Genomic DNA, 15,317 nt, shown 5'->3' with positions numbered 1-15,317 from the left:
CCAGCTCTTTTTACCCTTGCAGGATAATCCCTTCTGCCTACGATCGTTTATCTCCAGCAGTCTGTTTATGGACTTCATAAACATTTCCCACTTCCCTGCTGCAATACAGGAAAGCAGTGTTAGACAAAAAAGCACAAAATAATCCTGCAGCTGCTTCTTATACAACCAATGCATTAAAAAGAAATAAGGTATGAAGCTACCTGAAAGGCGTCTGCCTTCTCTCTTCTTCAGTTTGGCTGAAGTTGCTACTACAAAATGCAACAGGAACCACCTATATGGGGGCTGGTAAGCTCTTTTTCCAGATATCTGCTATTTTCCATTAAGTCCTCACACTAAACCATGCAACTCAGCACTAATCTATAGCCAAGAGCAACTTTTCACAGTGCATAAGGAAAAGAAATGTAAATGGGAGTGCTTATAACAGGCAAAACATAAACACGTGTAAGATGGGCTCATAGCTTTTTTTTTTTTTTAATGGTATCCGCCCAATGCTGTTTAAATGTTACTAGATGCAACAAGAAATGCTTATTGATAAAGACTGCATAGCCAAACTTCCAGTGCCGCCTTATGGTCACAGACTACATTCATGTCTGCCCTTGCTTAAGATCATCTCAACTACCATGCAGTGTCTCTATATGGTAAGCCTTCACGCACAGATGTTGGTCCTCTGCAGTCGGCGCTGGTGATACATCTAGAGTGGCTAGGATTTTCCTTAGCAGTTACTTGTTACCCTCTGTTACATGAGACCTCCCCTATGGTGCAGAATGTATGATTGCCTAAGAGTCACACTATTGCAATAAGACATTAACACAAGGTTGCCAATATATTTATTTATTTTATTTATTTATTTACAAGTATAGGCACTCTGTTTAACAAAGATTTTCTTCCTTTGATTCTTATTTATTCTGAGGAGATAACATGAAGCCAGGATTCACAAACACAGAGAAGTTTCCTAGATGTTGAGAGCACTATGATGAAGTCTGCATCTTTTTTTCACCTGTAGTCATCTGAGCTGTGCTGACAGAATATTCCTCTCTGTGAGCTACCTCATCTGCTGGAATGCTGCAGCAATCGAGATGCCTTTATTACAGTAAGGAATTAATATCTCAGCATGACCTCACTCAAGGTCACCCTTCGCATCATCAGACTTTAATAGGCTTACAGCACACGTGGATTACTAAGCAATTGCTGTAAAAATCATAGTGCAAGGAATCTTAAAATTTAATCATATTTTCAGTTGTGAAAACTAAGATCCTCGAGGCTGCCCTTCCTGGAAGGTGTGTCAGCTCATGGTCCTCACTCATATGAGCTCACTCTGGAGTAGGTCTTTAGCAAACAGTGTTCAGAAGTCCAACATTTGCACTTTGGACAAGCAAATGCGACTCTGGAAGTATAAGTAGGTTGCCTTCACCCATAAGGTGAAAATGTTTTAACACCTTTTCAGCAGTGGTAAATGTTATGCTACTTTCCTTATGTTCTTGTGATACAAACTGACCACAGGTAGTGGATGAAATCTGTTCTGAAACATACACATGTTAAGTAACCAGAATGCTTTGGATTAAAGCAAAAGGGTCTTCAGTTTCAAGATCATAAGGCTTTTTTTAATTATTATTATTACTTTTATTTTTTTATTTCTCAAAACATTATTGAAAAAGCATGATTGAGATAAAAAATTGGTAGATTGGAGGAAGCCAAATATAGGGAAATGTAAGCAAGAGTAGTTTAAGTTTGTGTGAAGAACTGGGCTGTTTGTTTTGTTTTTCTTTTACATCTGGAGATGAACTTTAGGATTGAACTGGACTTTAGGAGGAGGAAGTTGATTTAGGAAGATTGTTACAGTGCATTAGGGCCAACCTACTGCCTGGTAGAAGTTTTACTGCAGAAAAGGGTGTGTGCTGCATAACAGCCTCCAGGCTGATGCTGTTTCAATCTAGAGTGGGTGCACATGGGAAAGAAGAAAAGGAAAGGCAACAATTAAACCACATGATTTGATGTACCAGCACACTCAGTAGAGTACCTGGTTCTGTTTGGAAAGGTTGTATTCCCCTTAGCTCCCTCCTCTCTCTTTCTCATCTGTGTATGGATCATCAAGTATTTAAGTCTGAAATGCCCAAATTTCAGCAATGAGTATCATCTATAAACAGTCAATAAGCAGGAATTCATAGATTTCTTTCATCTGATGCTTTCCATCTTCATTTGCCAGCTACAATGATACTGATTTTTATTCCACAACAATTTTGACTTCTCTCCCAGCATGATGATGTTACTAGTGCTTGAGTTAGTGATGTTGATATTGGATTGAGAATTTAGCTGGATCTGAATGTAATCCTATAATGCAGGTGTCATTCTCTTCAAAGCCTGTAGCGTTAGTCACTGTATGCTTCCTTTCAGGGTCAGCTTCATCACTATGAAATCAAGGGACTGTTTTTCACATCACTCACAATGACATGAGGCACTTCTGATATCTGTTCTCTTTCTACAGTGTGCAAGAAGATTTAAATGCCAGATTTCATGAATAGTGTTTCACTCCTAGTTCTTGGATTCCATTTAGTTTGAGCCTAGATGGATCTAGAGGATTCATTTTCAGCCTACCCTACTGCGTGGAAGCACTCCTCTTAAAGGCAAATATTTAAAACAAATAGCTTGTAAGTTAGAATGTCATAAATTATCCTAATCACTAAACAAATGTGTCAATGGTTCTAAATGTACATAATGATGGAATTCTAATGGCTTTGAGATAATTACCTGTTCTCTTTTCAGCTGTTCTATTTTGAAGACGCATTTAAATTGCATCAGTCTCACGTGGCTTGAGGTTATGTTAGTCAGACTTAGAAATGGTGGCTCACTTTTCAAGCTTCCAAAATGGTAAAAGATCATTGTTACACCAAAAGAAGCTAGCCCTTATAGCTGGACCTTCCTCTGATGAAAGTCTCAGGTGGCATGCAAATGGAATTCTAAATGAACTAGGTTGAAGGCACTCTGAAAATAGGGTATATAATGATACAATACAGAGAAATGGGAAATGCAATCAGTGGAAACTCGTTCCAGGTGGCAAAATACAAGTTTCTTTGATATTATGGAACTTGAGTTGTAGAAATGGAATTTTTTTTGATTGCTCTTATCCAAAAAAAAGTTGGAACACTTACAGTTTTAAGATGACAGGCAGATTGATTGAACTGTCAAGCTGAGCTTGTAGTAATAAATGAAAAATTTCCAGAGAAATTCCTGAGCTCTGAGACAAATTAGCATAGGAACAGCACACATATACATAAGTAAATGCTTCCAACATCCCAAACCAGGTGGCTGTATACAAATTGCTTATTGGAAATAGTACCTGAGCTGATCTAACTTCCAAACCATACCCATGAATTATTTGCTAGTGTGCTAATTGGCAGCTGTTGAGTCATGTCAAATATTTTACCATTTTTAGTATAAATTACTGAATTCCTGTTTTCAGTCCTGTTCAGTTTATTAGCATGGGTTCTGCCCTAGCATCCTAAAATGTCTGCTTTCAGTATATACTGAACAACTTAATAGCTTATTTAAAGTGGATATTACTATAAGTAAAATTTGCTTATTCCTATGGAATTATTATAGAATCAAATTACTTTTCCCCAGGCAACAACTTTTACTTAGAAACTAAGACGATCTGTTTTCCAATATTGCCTCCGCTCATCATGGACTGGAAAGCAGCTTCAAGAGAAATAATGAAGTAAGTTAGTTCCAAATAAATATGCCATGTAACTTCTTTTAAAGTAGATGATAGAAGCAATCTGATGAAGTAGTTCCCCAAACAAGAGCAACTATATATTTATTCTTAATGATATGCCAAATTAATGGAGGAAAAAAACAAACCAAACTAGTGAAATAAACTGCCACACTTCGTGTGTGTGTGTTTTTTAATCAGTTTTTAAGTACCTATTTCATCCAATCAAGTTAATGGTTATATTTTTGCTTTTGTTATGGGCATACAAATGCCAAACAAGATGATGAAGCATGACTGGAGAGCCCACAAATGCTATCAGTTTCACAAACTTTTGTGAAATGAACAGACTTATAAGTACTGTGCTTATAAGCACGGCAGTGCAAGGACTGTGACAAACTGACTCCAAAAGAATGAGTAAATAGTGTGAAATATGCCTGCAATATTTGATCTGATTCCCAAAAAATACATAACTTTACCAGTAAGTATCAACAATAAATGAAAATGTAGAAATAAATGTCTATTGTTCTGTTTGGGCCAATGCCTATTTCTACTGATTTTCAATCTAACAGAAATAAATGGGCTACATCATATTCTTTCCTGTTACTCATTAGGGCTGCATTCTTACAATGCGTTTTGAGTCCTGCACTTCGGCCACAACAACCCCAGGCAGCGCTATAGGCTTGGGGCGGAGTGGCTGGAGGACTGTGTGGAGGAAATGGACCTGGGGGTACTGATTGATGCACGGCTGAACATGAGCCGACAGTGTGCCCGGGTGGCCAAGAAGGCCAACGGCATCCTGGCTTGTATCAAGAATGGTGTGCTGAGCAGGACTAAGGAAGTCATCCTGCCCCTGTACTCGGCATTGGTGAGGCCTCACCTCGAGTACTGTGTCCAGTTTTGGGCACCTCAGCACAAGAAAGATATGGAGGTACTGGAGCAGGTCCAGAGAAGGGCAACGAGGCTCGTGAAGGGCTTGGAGAATCAGCCCTATGAGGAGAGGCTAAGGAAGCTGGGGCTGTTTAGCCTGAGGAAGAGGAGACTGAGGGGAGACCTTATTGCCGTCTTCCAGTACCTGAAAGGTTCTTACAGTGAGAGTGGGGCAGGTCTCTTCTCACTAGTGACAAGTGACAGGACGAGGGGAAATGGCCTCAAGTTGCGCCAGGGCAAGTTTAGGTTGGATATTAGGAAGAACTTCTTTACAGAAAGGGTAGTTAGGTACTGGAATGGGCTCCCCAGGGAGGTGGTTGAATCGCCATCCCTGGATGTGTTTAAGGGCCGTTTGGATGTGGTACTCAGGGATATGATTTAGCAGAGGTTGTTTTTTTTTTTGTTTTTTTTTTTTTTTGTTTGTTTTGTTTTTTTTTTGTTTTTTTTTTTCTTAGAGATGGGGTACTGGTTAGGCTGCGGTTGGACTTGATGATCTTCAAGGTCTTTTCCAACCTGGATAATTCTATGATTCTATGATTCTATGACTTGGCTCTTTAGCTTTGTCTCATTGAAGTCATAAGAGCCCTGTGGTTTTTATATTCATTTTAGATTTTTGGAAAAGGTTATAGGCCTGTTTCTCCAAAAATATTAATTCTGATTGTTTTGCCATGGCTAGTATGCTTTCCCTTTCCTTGTGCATAGCTTTCAGTTTATTTGTTGTTAGCAGATCCAGTAACAAGTACTGTTAGAGACTGACTTTCTTGGTTTTTAAAGCGCAAGTTCAAAGCTTCCAAGAGACCCTTCTGTATACAAGTTCCAAGAGACGGGCAGCACCTTAAACCAGTAAGGCCAGGATGACTGTGAACTGCTGAGGTAACAGTTTAAACACTTTAACCCAACTCCCACCTCCCCACATTCTAAATCTGAGGAAAGAAAACCTGCAGAATTTATATCCAATAAATTTTTAAACATACAGTGAATTTCTTACAGAGCACTGTAATACCTTGTGATTTTTAATATCTAAAATATGATTTTTAGCATTATGTTCTTAGAACAAGAATCTGAACTGGCAAATGGCTTCTACTATTGTTGAACTCGATGTTTTTAGAAAGTGTTGTAAAAGCTTACCACCGATATTTGCTAAGCCTTCTACCACCGTCTCTCTGACCTGTCAATACAAAAAAGTCCTCTTAGTTTTGTCAGACAAGATTAACATCTCTTATGAACTGCCACAGCAATGTTACAAAGTCTCTTGCTACAATGGACAGTGCTGTCTCAGCTACCTATGTTCCAATATCAAGATAGAAGGGAATACCTTGATAAGCCTGTAGCTAATATAGTTCTTCAATCAAGACTGGAAGATTTGTGCTCATGCCAAAATCTTATATTTTGGGATTCTTCTGATCAGCTGTAGAATCCAAAACTAATTTAGAAAGACTTCACAGGGAGAAAGAAAGATACCAAGAACCTGTCATACTGCAGTCGCACCACTCGTGGGAGTTATTCGCTACAGGTACTACCTAATAAGCTTTCAAGTATACTTAAGCATTCTTAAGAAAATCTCTCTTTGATCCTGGATCACAGTAAAACAGACAAAGAAATAGTGATATGAGTACGGGAAGGCTAATATGAGGAGATAACATCAAAGGCCACAGATTAAATGTAGAAATTCCTACCTTCAGTTTGCCTTCTTGGATCCACTGACAAAGCTGTAGTACACTAGCTTCTTGTTTGTCCATGTAGTTCAACACCAAGAATCTTTCTCTGTGAAAGAAAAGAATGAGCCTTGAATGAGGAAAGGCTGGTAAGCACATTTTGAAATCTTTGCAGATTTTTAAAGAAACATGACAGTATTACAGAAATGGAAGGAGTGTCAGAACTGATTACAATGATGCTTGCAGAGCTTTGCAAGCTTGCAAAGACAGAAGCAGGAACTTGAGAATAATGTTGATCTTGAACAAGAAATGTTCTGTTTCAAGCATCAGAGAAGCGTGACAAAAATGAAAACCTGCCACAAGAACAAGCAAATGTCCACACAATGCAGACTGGAGTGAACAACAGGCCTGAAACAAGATAAGTATAAATTAATGTTTTAGCTCCCCAAAATTTAGTGTATGGTGCTGTTACAGCTGCTTACAGCAATGAAGGGGAACTGAAATGATCATTAAAAACTGATAATTGTAGCAAGGTATTGATCACAATCTCCCCTGCCTTCTACTAAATATTGTGGATTTTAGCATTCTTGGCTATTTTTTTAAAGTGTGGGCCACAATACCAGGGAAATAAAATAATTTTAATTAGAGTTCAGTCCATTTGAACAGGAACCAAATGTCTCCCCAACATTCTGGAATCCACTGAATGGAAAAACTTTTAACGCTTTGCTCCTAATCTCTGCCTTTGCTCTACCTGAGTCTCCCTTATGGAAGATTCAGCTATTCTCAGAGTCATAAGAACAACTCAGTGTTTTTCCTGTATGTATCAGTCACACCCATAGCTCCCATTATCTGATGAAAACCCAAATACTAAAACTGAAATGCAATCACGGCATCCAGCTGCATCCTTTCATTAAAAAAATACTTGATTTTCTCTCTGCCTGAACCACTACACTTGGAGAGAGCGTGTTGCAAAACATCTGAGAACAGAACCATGGCAACATGTTCCCTTACTCTGAAGAATCTTTCAGAGACTCCAAGACTAAATTAAGCAATCACAAATCTACGTTAACATGTAACATTATCCTTTCCCATTTTTATGCCATTGCAGACAAATGTAAGAGAAAGAATTTAATGATGCTGTGGTTTTAGTTTTTTCAGTATTGCAACATTCTATTGCAATTACACATGTCTGGCGTGGATCTACAAACAATCTTCTGAACATCAGGCTCACAGAATCTGTAAGTGATCCACCTAGAGCCCGGTCACAAGTTCCAAAGGAGAAATGTACCTTGTAATGTTTCTTTCTTTCTGTATTTTTTCTGTATCAGGAGGCAATGGAGGAGGATAAGGCACATCTTTGTTATACTGAGAAATCTGTCCACACAGGATGATATGGCTGTTCTGATTCATCTATTTGGGACAGCACAAAGTGAGACAAATTATTGGTCTCATAAGCCACATTTTCTAGAGATGCACTAGAATATATCACAAAATTTTCACACGTGTCCTTAGTCACCTCTCCTAGAAAAGCACAGAATTTCAGTCCTAGTCAACCCATGACAACCATTAAATAGAAAAATGCAGACAAAGAGTGGAAAAACATGCTATGCAGTATATGTAGCATTAAATATGAGGAATATAATTAGTAGGTTTTTTGTTGTTTTTTTTTACCATGTGCCTTTTCTTGTCAGGAGATTGGGTAACAGGACAAAGTTGGATACAGCTGATCATTAGAGGCTGTGATTTAGAGATCCCAAAGACAGCACTGCAGTTTGTACCCCTCTGCCATGGAACACAAACTTGTTTCATGTTAACATGAAAGAGGGCTGGTCAAGAGCATTTACAGAGGTCCAGTACAGCTGACAGTAAAACAGTACTAAAATAAAAGATTACTGCACTGACAGAGAATGTTTTAAGAACGTTTCCGTCTCCTGGTCAAAGAAGCAAGAGATCAGAAGTAGAAACTGTTTTCACTAGTGTATTGTAAGGCTAACCCAAGGAACAGGCACTGATGTCAAATGTTTGATTTCTTCTCAGGATCAGATCAACCAAGTGGAAAGCCTATTCTGCTGCACTGCAGGCTTAATTCAAAGCTGGGCACACAGACTTTGGAGAATGATGAGAATAAACCTGATAGTTGGCATAATCACCTGGCTTATAACTGTATCACTGATGTCTCCACCAACATTGTCAAAGTAAACATCCACACCACCTGGGCAGAGTTCACGGAGCTGCTGTGCCACGTTCCCTTTCTTGTAATTGATAGCACCATCAAACCCCATTTCTGAGACCAAAATGGAGCACTTTTCATCTGTGCCAGCAATACCCACAACTCTAGAGCATCCCTCCAGGTGGCCAATCTATTGTTAAAGCAAAACAAAGCATTAAAGAGAAGTTGATCATCTTCCCCACACATAAACATTAGGAATGTCTCATCCCACTAAACTCAAGACAGTAAATTGTAGTGTACATTCCCATCCCATGTGACATAACTGCAGCAAAAGTGCCTATTGTTGTTTGTCCCTCACATGTAGAGAAAGGGCAGTTCCCAAAAGAATTACGCTGTCTTTCCAAATCCCAGACTGTAGAATTACCAACACTCAGTAGTACTGGAGAGCCAATGTGAAGAAAAGTTTACTGCAACTGATAATATAGGAAAAATGGAAGTTGCCAGTCAACTCAATGACTGTCTCCAAACAGCAGACTACTAGAAATAGAGTACACTGAGTGTATGTTTTTATAGTATCCACTTCATTCAACTTGGACCATTTTCTGCTATCCCAGTTTCAGGAAACCTGAGTTTCATACCTAAAATCTCTCAGTGAGAGTATGAGACAAATCTGTGAACCTTCCCATGAAGTTATACTTGTTTACATTTATAATGGTTCTATCTGTATGTTTACTAATCATCATGTTTCAGAACACAATTTTAGTATAACTGCATACCCTTTGTGTCTTCAGCCAACCTACCTGGCCAGCCAGAGAACCGCAGGCACCAGCTGCTCCACTCACCACCATGGTCTGATTGGCACCCACAGCCACATGGCCTTTCTCTCTTATACCCAGCAAGGCTGTCAGTCCTGTCAATCCAGCTGCACCAAGAAAGTAGGAAAGGCGTCCATTCACAAGTTGAGGAACAACCTACAAAGCAAAATCACGTGCTGTCCATTCTTCTAAGGTGAGGTTTTGCTGTTTGTTATTTCATTGATGATACAAGACGAATTCAGGATATTTACAAGGTACAACAGACAGAGATAAGCTAGCTATAAACTAGTTCTACCTTAACAACAAGTTTATATGAAATGAAACAAAGATTCTACTTCCACAGATTTAGAAAAAGGTCGTGAGCAAAATCACTCACAAGAGCTTCAGTGATGGGAATATCAAAAAGTGCCCAGGAGATGAGAAGTCTCAGGCAATGGCAAACTATCCCTCTGTTAGCACAAAGGACAAAATAGCAGCGTTATCAAACATTAGGATTGCAGATCAGTGGCACAAAAGGATCTTAATGGAAATTTCTTGGAAACTGTACATTCTTAAAATACAGTAATTTTCTCTTTTATGTGATCAACACAACATAACTAATGTATTTTTACCTCTCCACATTCAACTTAATATCGAATACCCTGCCTTCTATGGAAGAAGTACAAGCTTTCAATAACATGTTGGTAAATAAATTGAATTAAATGTGCCAAAAACCTTTCATGACTAATCACTTCCATGGATCAGGAGTAGATCTACCTAGAATTAGGATAACTAACAGAATTAATTAACAGAAGCAACCTTGGGGAAGCGTATTAAAAACACAGCAAATGAAATAATATGGGCACGTCTGACAGCCAGCAAAAGCATTCATCTTTTTCTTTGTTAAAAGCAGAGAAAATTGTTGCAGATTTTGCCAACTGTGAGTTCATCTGCCTCTTGAAAATGGGTTTCTTCATAAATACCAACTTGGTTTTGACTCAGAAATAGTATCATTAATTACTCTTTAAAAAATATATAGATTTGTGAAAAGAAAATGGTGACAATCTGGGTTTTGTATACCTTTTGTAGCAAGCTTCCATCCAGAATGGCCACTGTCTGCCAGGGCCAATTAAAGGAAGTGACGATGTCTCCTTTAGCAAAGTTATTATGCTTGCTCTCCTCCACAACCCCAATGCCCCCACCATCAGCAACTTCAGACAGCTGCCAAGGCAGGAGGTAATCTGAACCCGTATCTTCATTCATGCGGCAGCGCTGAAAGACAAGACTTTAATGAGAAGCTCTAGTGGAACACATCATTTGGTTATAAGAAGTTCAAGTGAAGTGGAGGATGAGATGTGTTTAAAATGTCAGTCACAATGGGCTACTCAAAAATCTCTCAGTAACCCCCAAATATTCATAATTTTCTCTTAGATCTTTCTTCCCCTGCTTATTCGCTCAGTATAAAAGAGAAGGATCATTTTAATCTCCTTCACCAGTATTACCAAAGTTAATGCATTCTACAAACACTGCCTCAAAGTCAGCCTCATAACCAAAGACAACTGGCTTGGAGCTGGCAAGATCCCCATATAACATACACACGACTGCACGAATCACAAAATAACTTTGCATTTGAAATATTTTCTCTCTATTTCCCCATGTTATACAAGAGATTTAACAACCGTTAACTTCTGTGTTAAATATCGTGACCGGTGCAGAGTTTAAGGTAATTTTTAACTAAGTTCTGGCTTAGTTGTAAGCTCATCACCTACCATGTATGGATCCACAGAGAGATACAGGGTTCTAACACGTACTTGTCCCTCTTGCACAGCATCTGGTATTGTACTTTGCTCCAGTCTGAAGTTTTCAGCCACTGGCACTCCATTCTTACCTAGAATTAGCAAAATAAGCGAATCAATGCAAAGCTTCCTTTAATCAATAGGGAAGGCATTTTTAATTACGGTAGTCCCTTTTAAAATATGTTAGCTTGTCTCTGTTCACAGGTATAAGACTATCAACTAACTCAGCAGACTGAGATTTAAGCAGGCCTACTCCCAACACCCAAACTGAAGACACAGCCATAACAGACATTCCAAAATGCTCAGTTAACCCCTCCTGACCACTGAGGACTAATTTCTACAAGAATTATCTCCAAAAGCTAATGAAGTATTAAATAACTTGTTTCAAATCATCCTGGGCGTGCAGCACACAGAGCTGTACACTAACCACTATTCCAGTTATTTTTGCAAGGTCTGTTCTGATTTGCAAGCAACATTTTGATCTAGATTCTGTGCAAATCTAGACAAAAAATGTAGACTTCCATGTTAGTGGATCTGATGGCATTACGCTTACCTGGCCAGAACAAGGTACTTGCACTTACTGATAGTTTCCATGCTGCTTGTTGCAGCAAATTTTATAAGAACATTGCAATAATCTTACAAAAAGAAGAAATGTCAGAACTGAAAAGCAACACTGGATAATCTTTCTTCACATTGAGTCTCTACTCCCAGGGTTTTCTCATATATTATACATTTTTTTTCTCAACCAAGAATTTAGAAGCCTGTATGTAGAGATTAGATAAATACACTTAATAATAAACTTTGTTTATTGTTGTGTACTGTATTAAGATATGCAAATCTGTAGTTTCTGCTTCTACTCTCACCACTTCAGACTATTAGGCAACCATGACAAACACACTGCTCCCTTATTGCAATAAAATACATACCAGGGCGTGAATTCAGCACTACTCTTTGTATAATCATCCTTGCTTTTGCAGCAATTTCACACTGGACTCCTACAAAGGAAAACACTGCTTGAAGGGCTGAAACATAAGATCCCTTAAGAAAGAAAATGGGGCAAAATACTTAGCAATTTGGAGATGGGGGGGGGGGGGGGGGGGGGGGGTACAGTTGTTATGTAACACACATCTTGACACTGCTTACAAATCCCATGGGAAACGTCACATCCATCCTGTCCCCTACACAGCAGTAAGGGAGAGCTGCAGTGCCCACTGAACCAGGCACTGCTCTGCTCTCCTACTGCTCTGCTGGCATTTGTATTGAGAGCAACCTGATGAGCAACCACAGAGAGCTGCGGAAGAGAGGACTAACAAATGTATGCAAATACAAACAGCTCATCCAAAACAAACTAGACTTACAGGTGTGGTACAAGTGAAATCCTGCAGACACGTTTCCAGAGTGCCAGATTTCACCTGTTCTTTCTGACTTCTGCCGAAGCCTGTCCTTTTCAGATAACACTCTGCCAAAACACAGTGCTCTGCTTTTGCCCTGTTGCAGTTGGATCCGTCTGCAATGGCCTAATATCATGTCAGTAATTGCTGAGAGCAGGCCACATAGTGGCTTCATTGCAAATTTAAAAGAGTGAAACATGAGGCTCACCACCTTTGGTATTCATGCTCAGTAGTCGGATAAAACAATCTCAAGTGAAAAATTAAATAGACTTGTGAACATTATACCCATGCAGTTATAACAATCTCTGATTACACTGACATAAAATCCTAAGAAGGATGGCCTAAGGTAAACTTTGGCAAATTGTGGGTTCAGCATCACACTCCACTACAGAATTCCTGTGTGACCTTAGGCATGTTGGTTACTAGCCATTTCACAAAATGTTTTCAGAACAAAAATCCATATTCTGCTCCTAATCTTTGAAGTGAGCAAGTCTGTTCCCACAACTGACTCACGGACTTCATACACGTGAAATTGCATACTTTTACTTTATACTTTGTGTAATTCCTGAGCCAACTCCAGTGTAAACGATGTGAATCCTGTTACACTAGATTAGCTCACAGCATTTGCATAACAAAATTACATTCAAGCGGTCCACATTAGCAATTGTCTTAACATCTGAGAATCTGTGTTAATTCCATGAGCATTTTACAAATAGCCAGATGTAGGGAATGCAGTTTAAAGTCTTCCAGTAAACGATTTGCACACATACAGAACTTGGCTGAAGTTTGTAACCACTAATGACACTGCTCTGTGCAGAAGCAATGAGTTAAGAATGTAGTGAATATAAACGGACATCAATGTGACAGTTCACGTGAAATCTGGACAATTCATTCCTCTAAGTACTATGCATACTCAGTTCCAACCTATCCATGGTATTAAGTGTTTGATCCACTGCTTAAAAACTACAGAGCAGGCAGAATCACTGCACAGCTCAGGCCTTACAGAGATGTCCGTGCTCAGAACTGATTCTGTTTTCATTACCCTGAATCGAAACACCCATATTACGCAAGCACAAAACCCCGCTCTGAACAAGAGATCGTGAGAAGCATTTCTATTGTGCCCGACGCATAGTTGAAATGTCTGCTTTCTACTACGGGACAGAGGAAAAAATGCAGGTCTTTAAAAAGTGTTGAATAAAGATATTAACATACTAAATCCAAGGAAAGGCAGTACAGAACGGCACAGGAAGGCACAAGTGGAAAAATATACAATGTAAGTTTGGATTGCTTCTCTGAATAACACGAGCTCTGAGGGAACAAAAATGCTATTGCTGCCCCAGGCCATCACACTGATAGCAAAACATGATACGAAACAACCTCCCACTTAAGCCCACTCGGAGCAGCCACACAACCCCGCTCACCTGCAGCCCCTCCTGCAGCGCCACCACGGCACCCACGCCGCGCCAACGGCAGGCCGAGCGCACCGCCCCCTGCGCATGCGCACAAAGCCTGCGCGCCGCGTGCCTCCGCTTAAAGTGTCCGGGTCCCGGGCGCGAGCGTTGTGAGGAAGGCGGGAAGGGCTGAGGGGAGGGCGGGCGTCTGTTCGCAGGCAGCGCTTTGTCCTGCCTGCCCTCGCTCCGGTCAGACCGAGCTGCGCGGATACTTGTTGCCTGTGAGCGGTGATTTGTTTGTTTTCCGCTTTTAAGGGTAACACTGAGAGATACTCGCTGCTTCTGTTTCAGTTGATGAGGTTTTGTTCACTGGTGTAGCACAGGGCTGTATTACATGTAGCTTTATGGCCGCTCCTGGAATTCCAGCAAAGTTGCTGTTGTATGCATTGTAATTCTGTGTGTATATGTGTATGTATACTTGCACATGCTAAATATGTACTTACCGTATATGTGTCCAGAGATGGAGAGGCACCTTTATTTGAAGAAGTGGTAGTAGGAGGATGAGCCATGAGAAAGCAGGGCTCTCCTTGCATGAGTCCTGTCCCCCAGGCCTGTCCCACACAGCTGAGGGGCTGACTCACTCTGTGGGAAAGGCAAACTGGGCTGTGAAGTGGGTGCTGTGTCCCTGGAAGCTGCTGTGGTGTGCAAGCAGACCACTAAAAGGGCTTGGAGAGCTCCCCCAGTTAATGGTCCCGGTGACTCTGCTCTGCCTCTTGCATAAAGGCCTTTCTGCTATAGCATCAGCCATTCTGCACTGACTTGCCTTGTGGACACGTGTTCTATGTTAGGAATGCCTTTTTGTGGTTTGGCTTCACCTACCTCAGACTAAGCTAAACCTCAGAGAGTCACCTTTAGTGTCAAATAAAACTGTCAATGATGGCAGACCATTGTGGAATAGCTATTACATAATACATATTAGGGAGTGTTACCACATACAAACAAGGCTAAATCAAGCTAGGTGTCACTGTTTTAAATTCAATCAGAGATGGGGCAGAGGTGAAACTGGGGATGTGGTTATGCTGGAAGATGGCTGTGGTCCTTGCTGACAAGCTATTGCTCAGCACCCAGATCAGCAATGTCATTCATCTGAGTTTGACCCTTCTTTCATCACACAGATGTTCTCCCAAATTCAAGATTTTCTCTGAACAAAAAGGAAAGAAGACTATTTAGCTCCCAAAATCCCAGCTGTTGCCCATTTACATAGGCAGCTATCTGGTTCAGAATGGTTAAGACAATATTCCTATTGGTTTTGTTGAAGTCTGTCTCAACAGTTAAAGCAGAACTCAAAACATCAAACTATAGAGGCTTTTTTTTTTTCTTCAAAACAATCTGACTGTGAAAAATCTCTTTGTCTGCCCTTAACGTAGAAGAAGAAAGCCTTATATATTCCACCCAAACTGTGAACTCAATTGCTTTTTAAGCACCAG

The 15,317-nt window shown here is 40.1% G+C and overlaps 1 protein-coding gene across 2 annotated transcripts; it reads right to left on the bottom strand.

Annotated features, from left to right (window-relative positions):
* Positions 1 to 824: 824 nt before the first annotated feature.
* PTGR2 (prostaglandin reductase 2) lies at positions 825 to 13,928 on the bottom strand. Of its 2 annotated transcripts, XM_072337593.1 has the most exons (10): positions 13,861 to 13,928; positions 11,975 to 12,043; positions 11,022 to 11,140; positions 10,333 to 10,524; positions 9,259 to 9,429; positions 8,439 to 8,648; positions 7,577 to 7,698; positions 6,310 to 6,397; positions 5,762 to 5,801; positions 825 to 3,693 (listed from the first exon to the last, which is right to left on the bottom strand). In XM_072337593.1, exons 2-10 carry the CDS (start codon positions 12,009 to 12,011, stop codon positions 3,629 to 3,631), a joined length of 1,044 nt encoding a protein of 347 aa, XP_072193694.1. In that variant the 5' UTR covers positions 12,012 to 12,043; positions 13,861 to 13,928; the 3' UTR covers positions 825 to 3,628. The 2 variants fall into 2 exon arrangements, 1 of the variants encoding a protein (XP_072193694.1); XR_011903685.1 differs by lacking the exon at positions 7,577 to 7,698 and having other exon boundaries at positions 3,597 to 3,693.
* Positions 13,929 to 15,317: the final 1,389 nt, after the last annotated feature.

This window comes from Excalfactoria chinensis, chromosome 5, assembly GCF_039878825.1.
Source record: "Excalfactoria chinensis isolate bCotChi1 chromosome 5, bCotChi1.hap2, whole genome shotgun sequence".
In the NCBI taxonomy this organism is placed as follows: domain Eukaryota; kingdom Metazoa; phylum Chordata; class Aves; order Galliformes; family Phasianidae; genus Excalfactoria; species Excalfactoria chinensis.
Note: the sequence above shows the minus strand (reverse complement) of the source record. Positions and strands in the feature narration are given on the sequence as shown.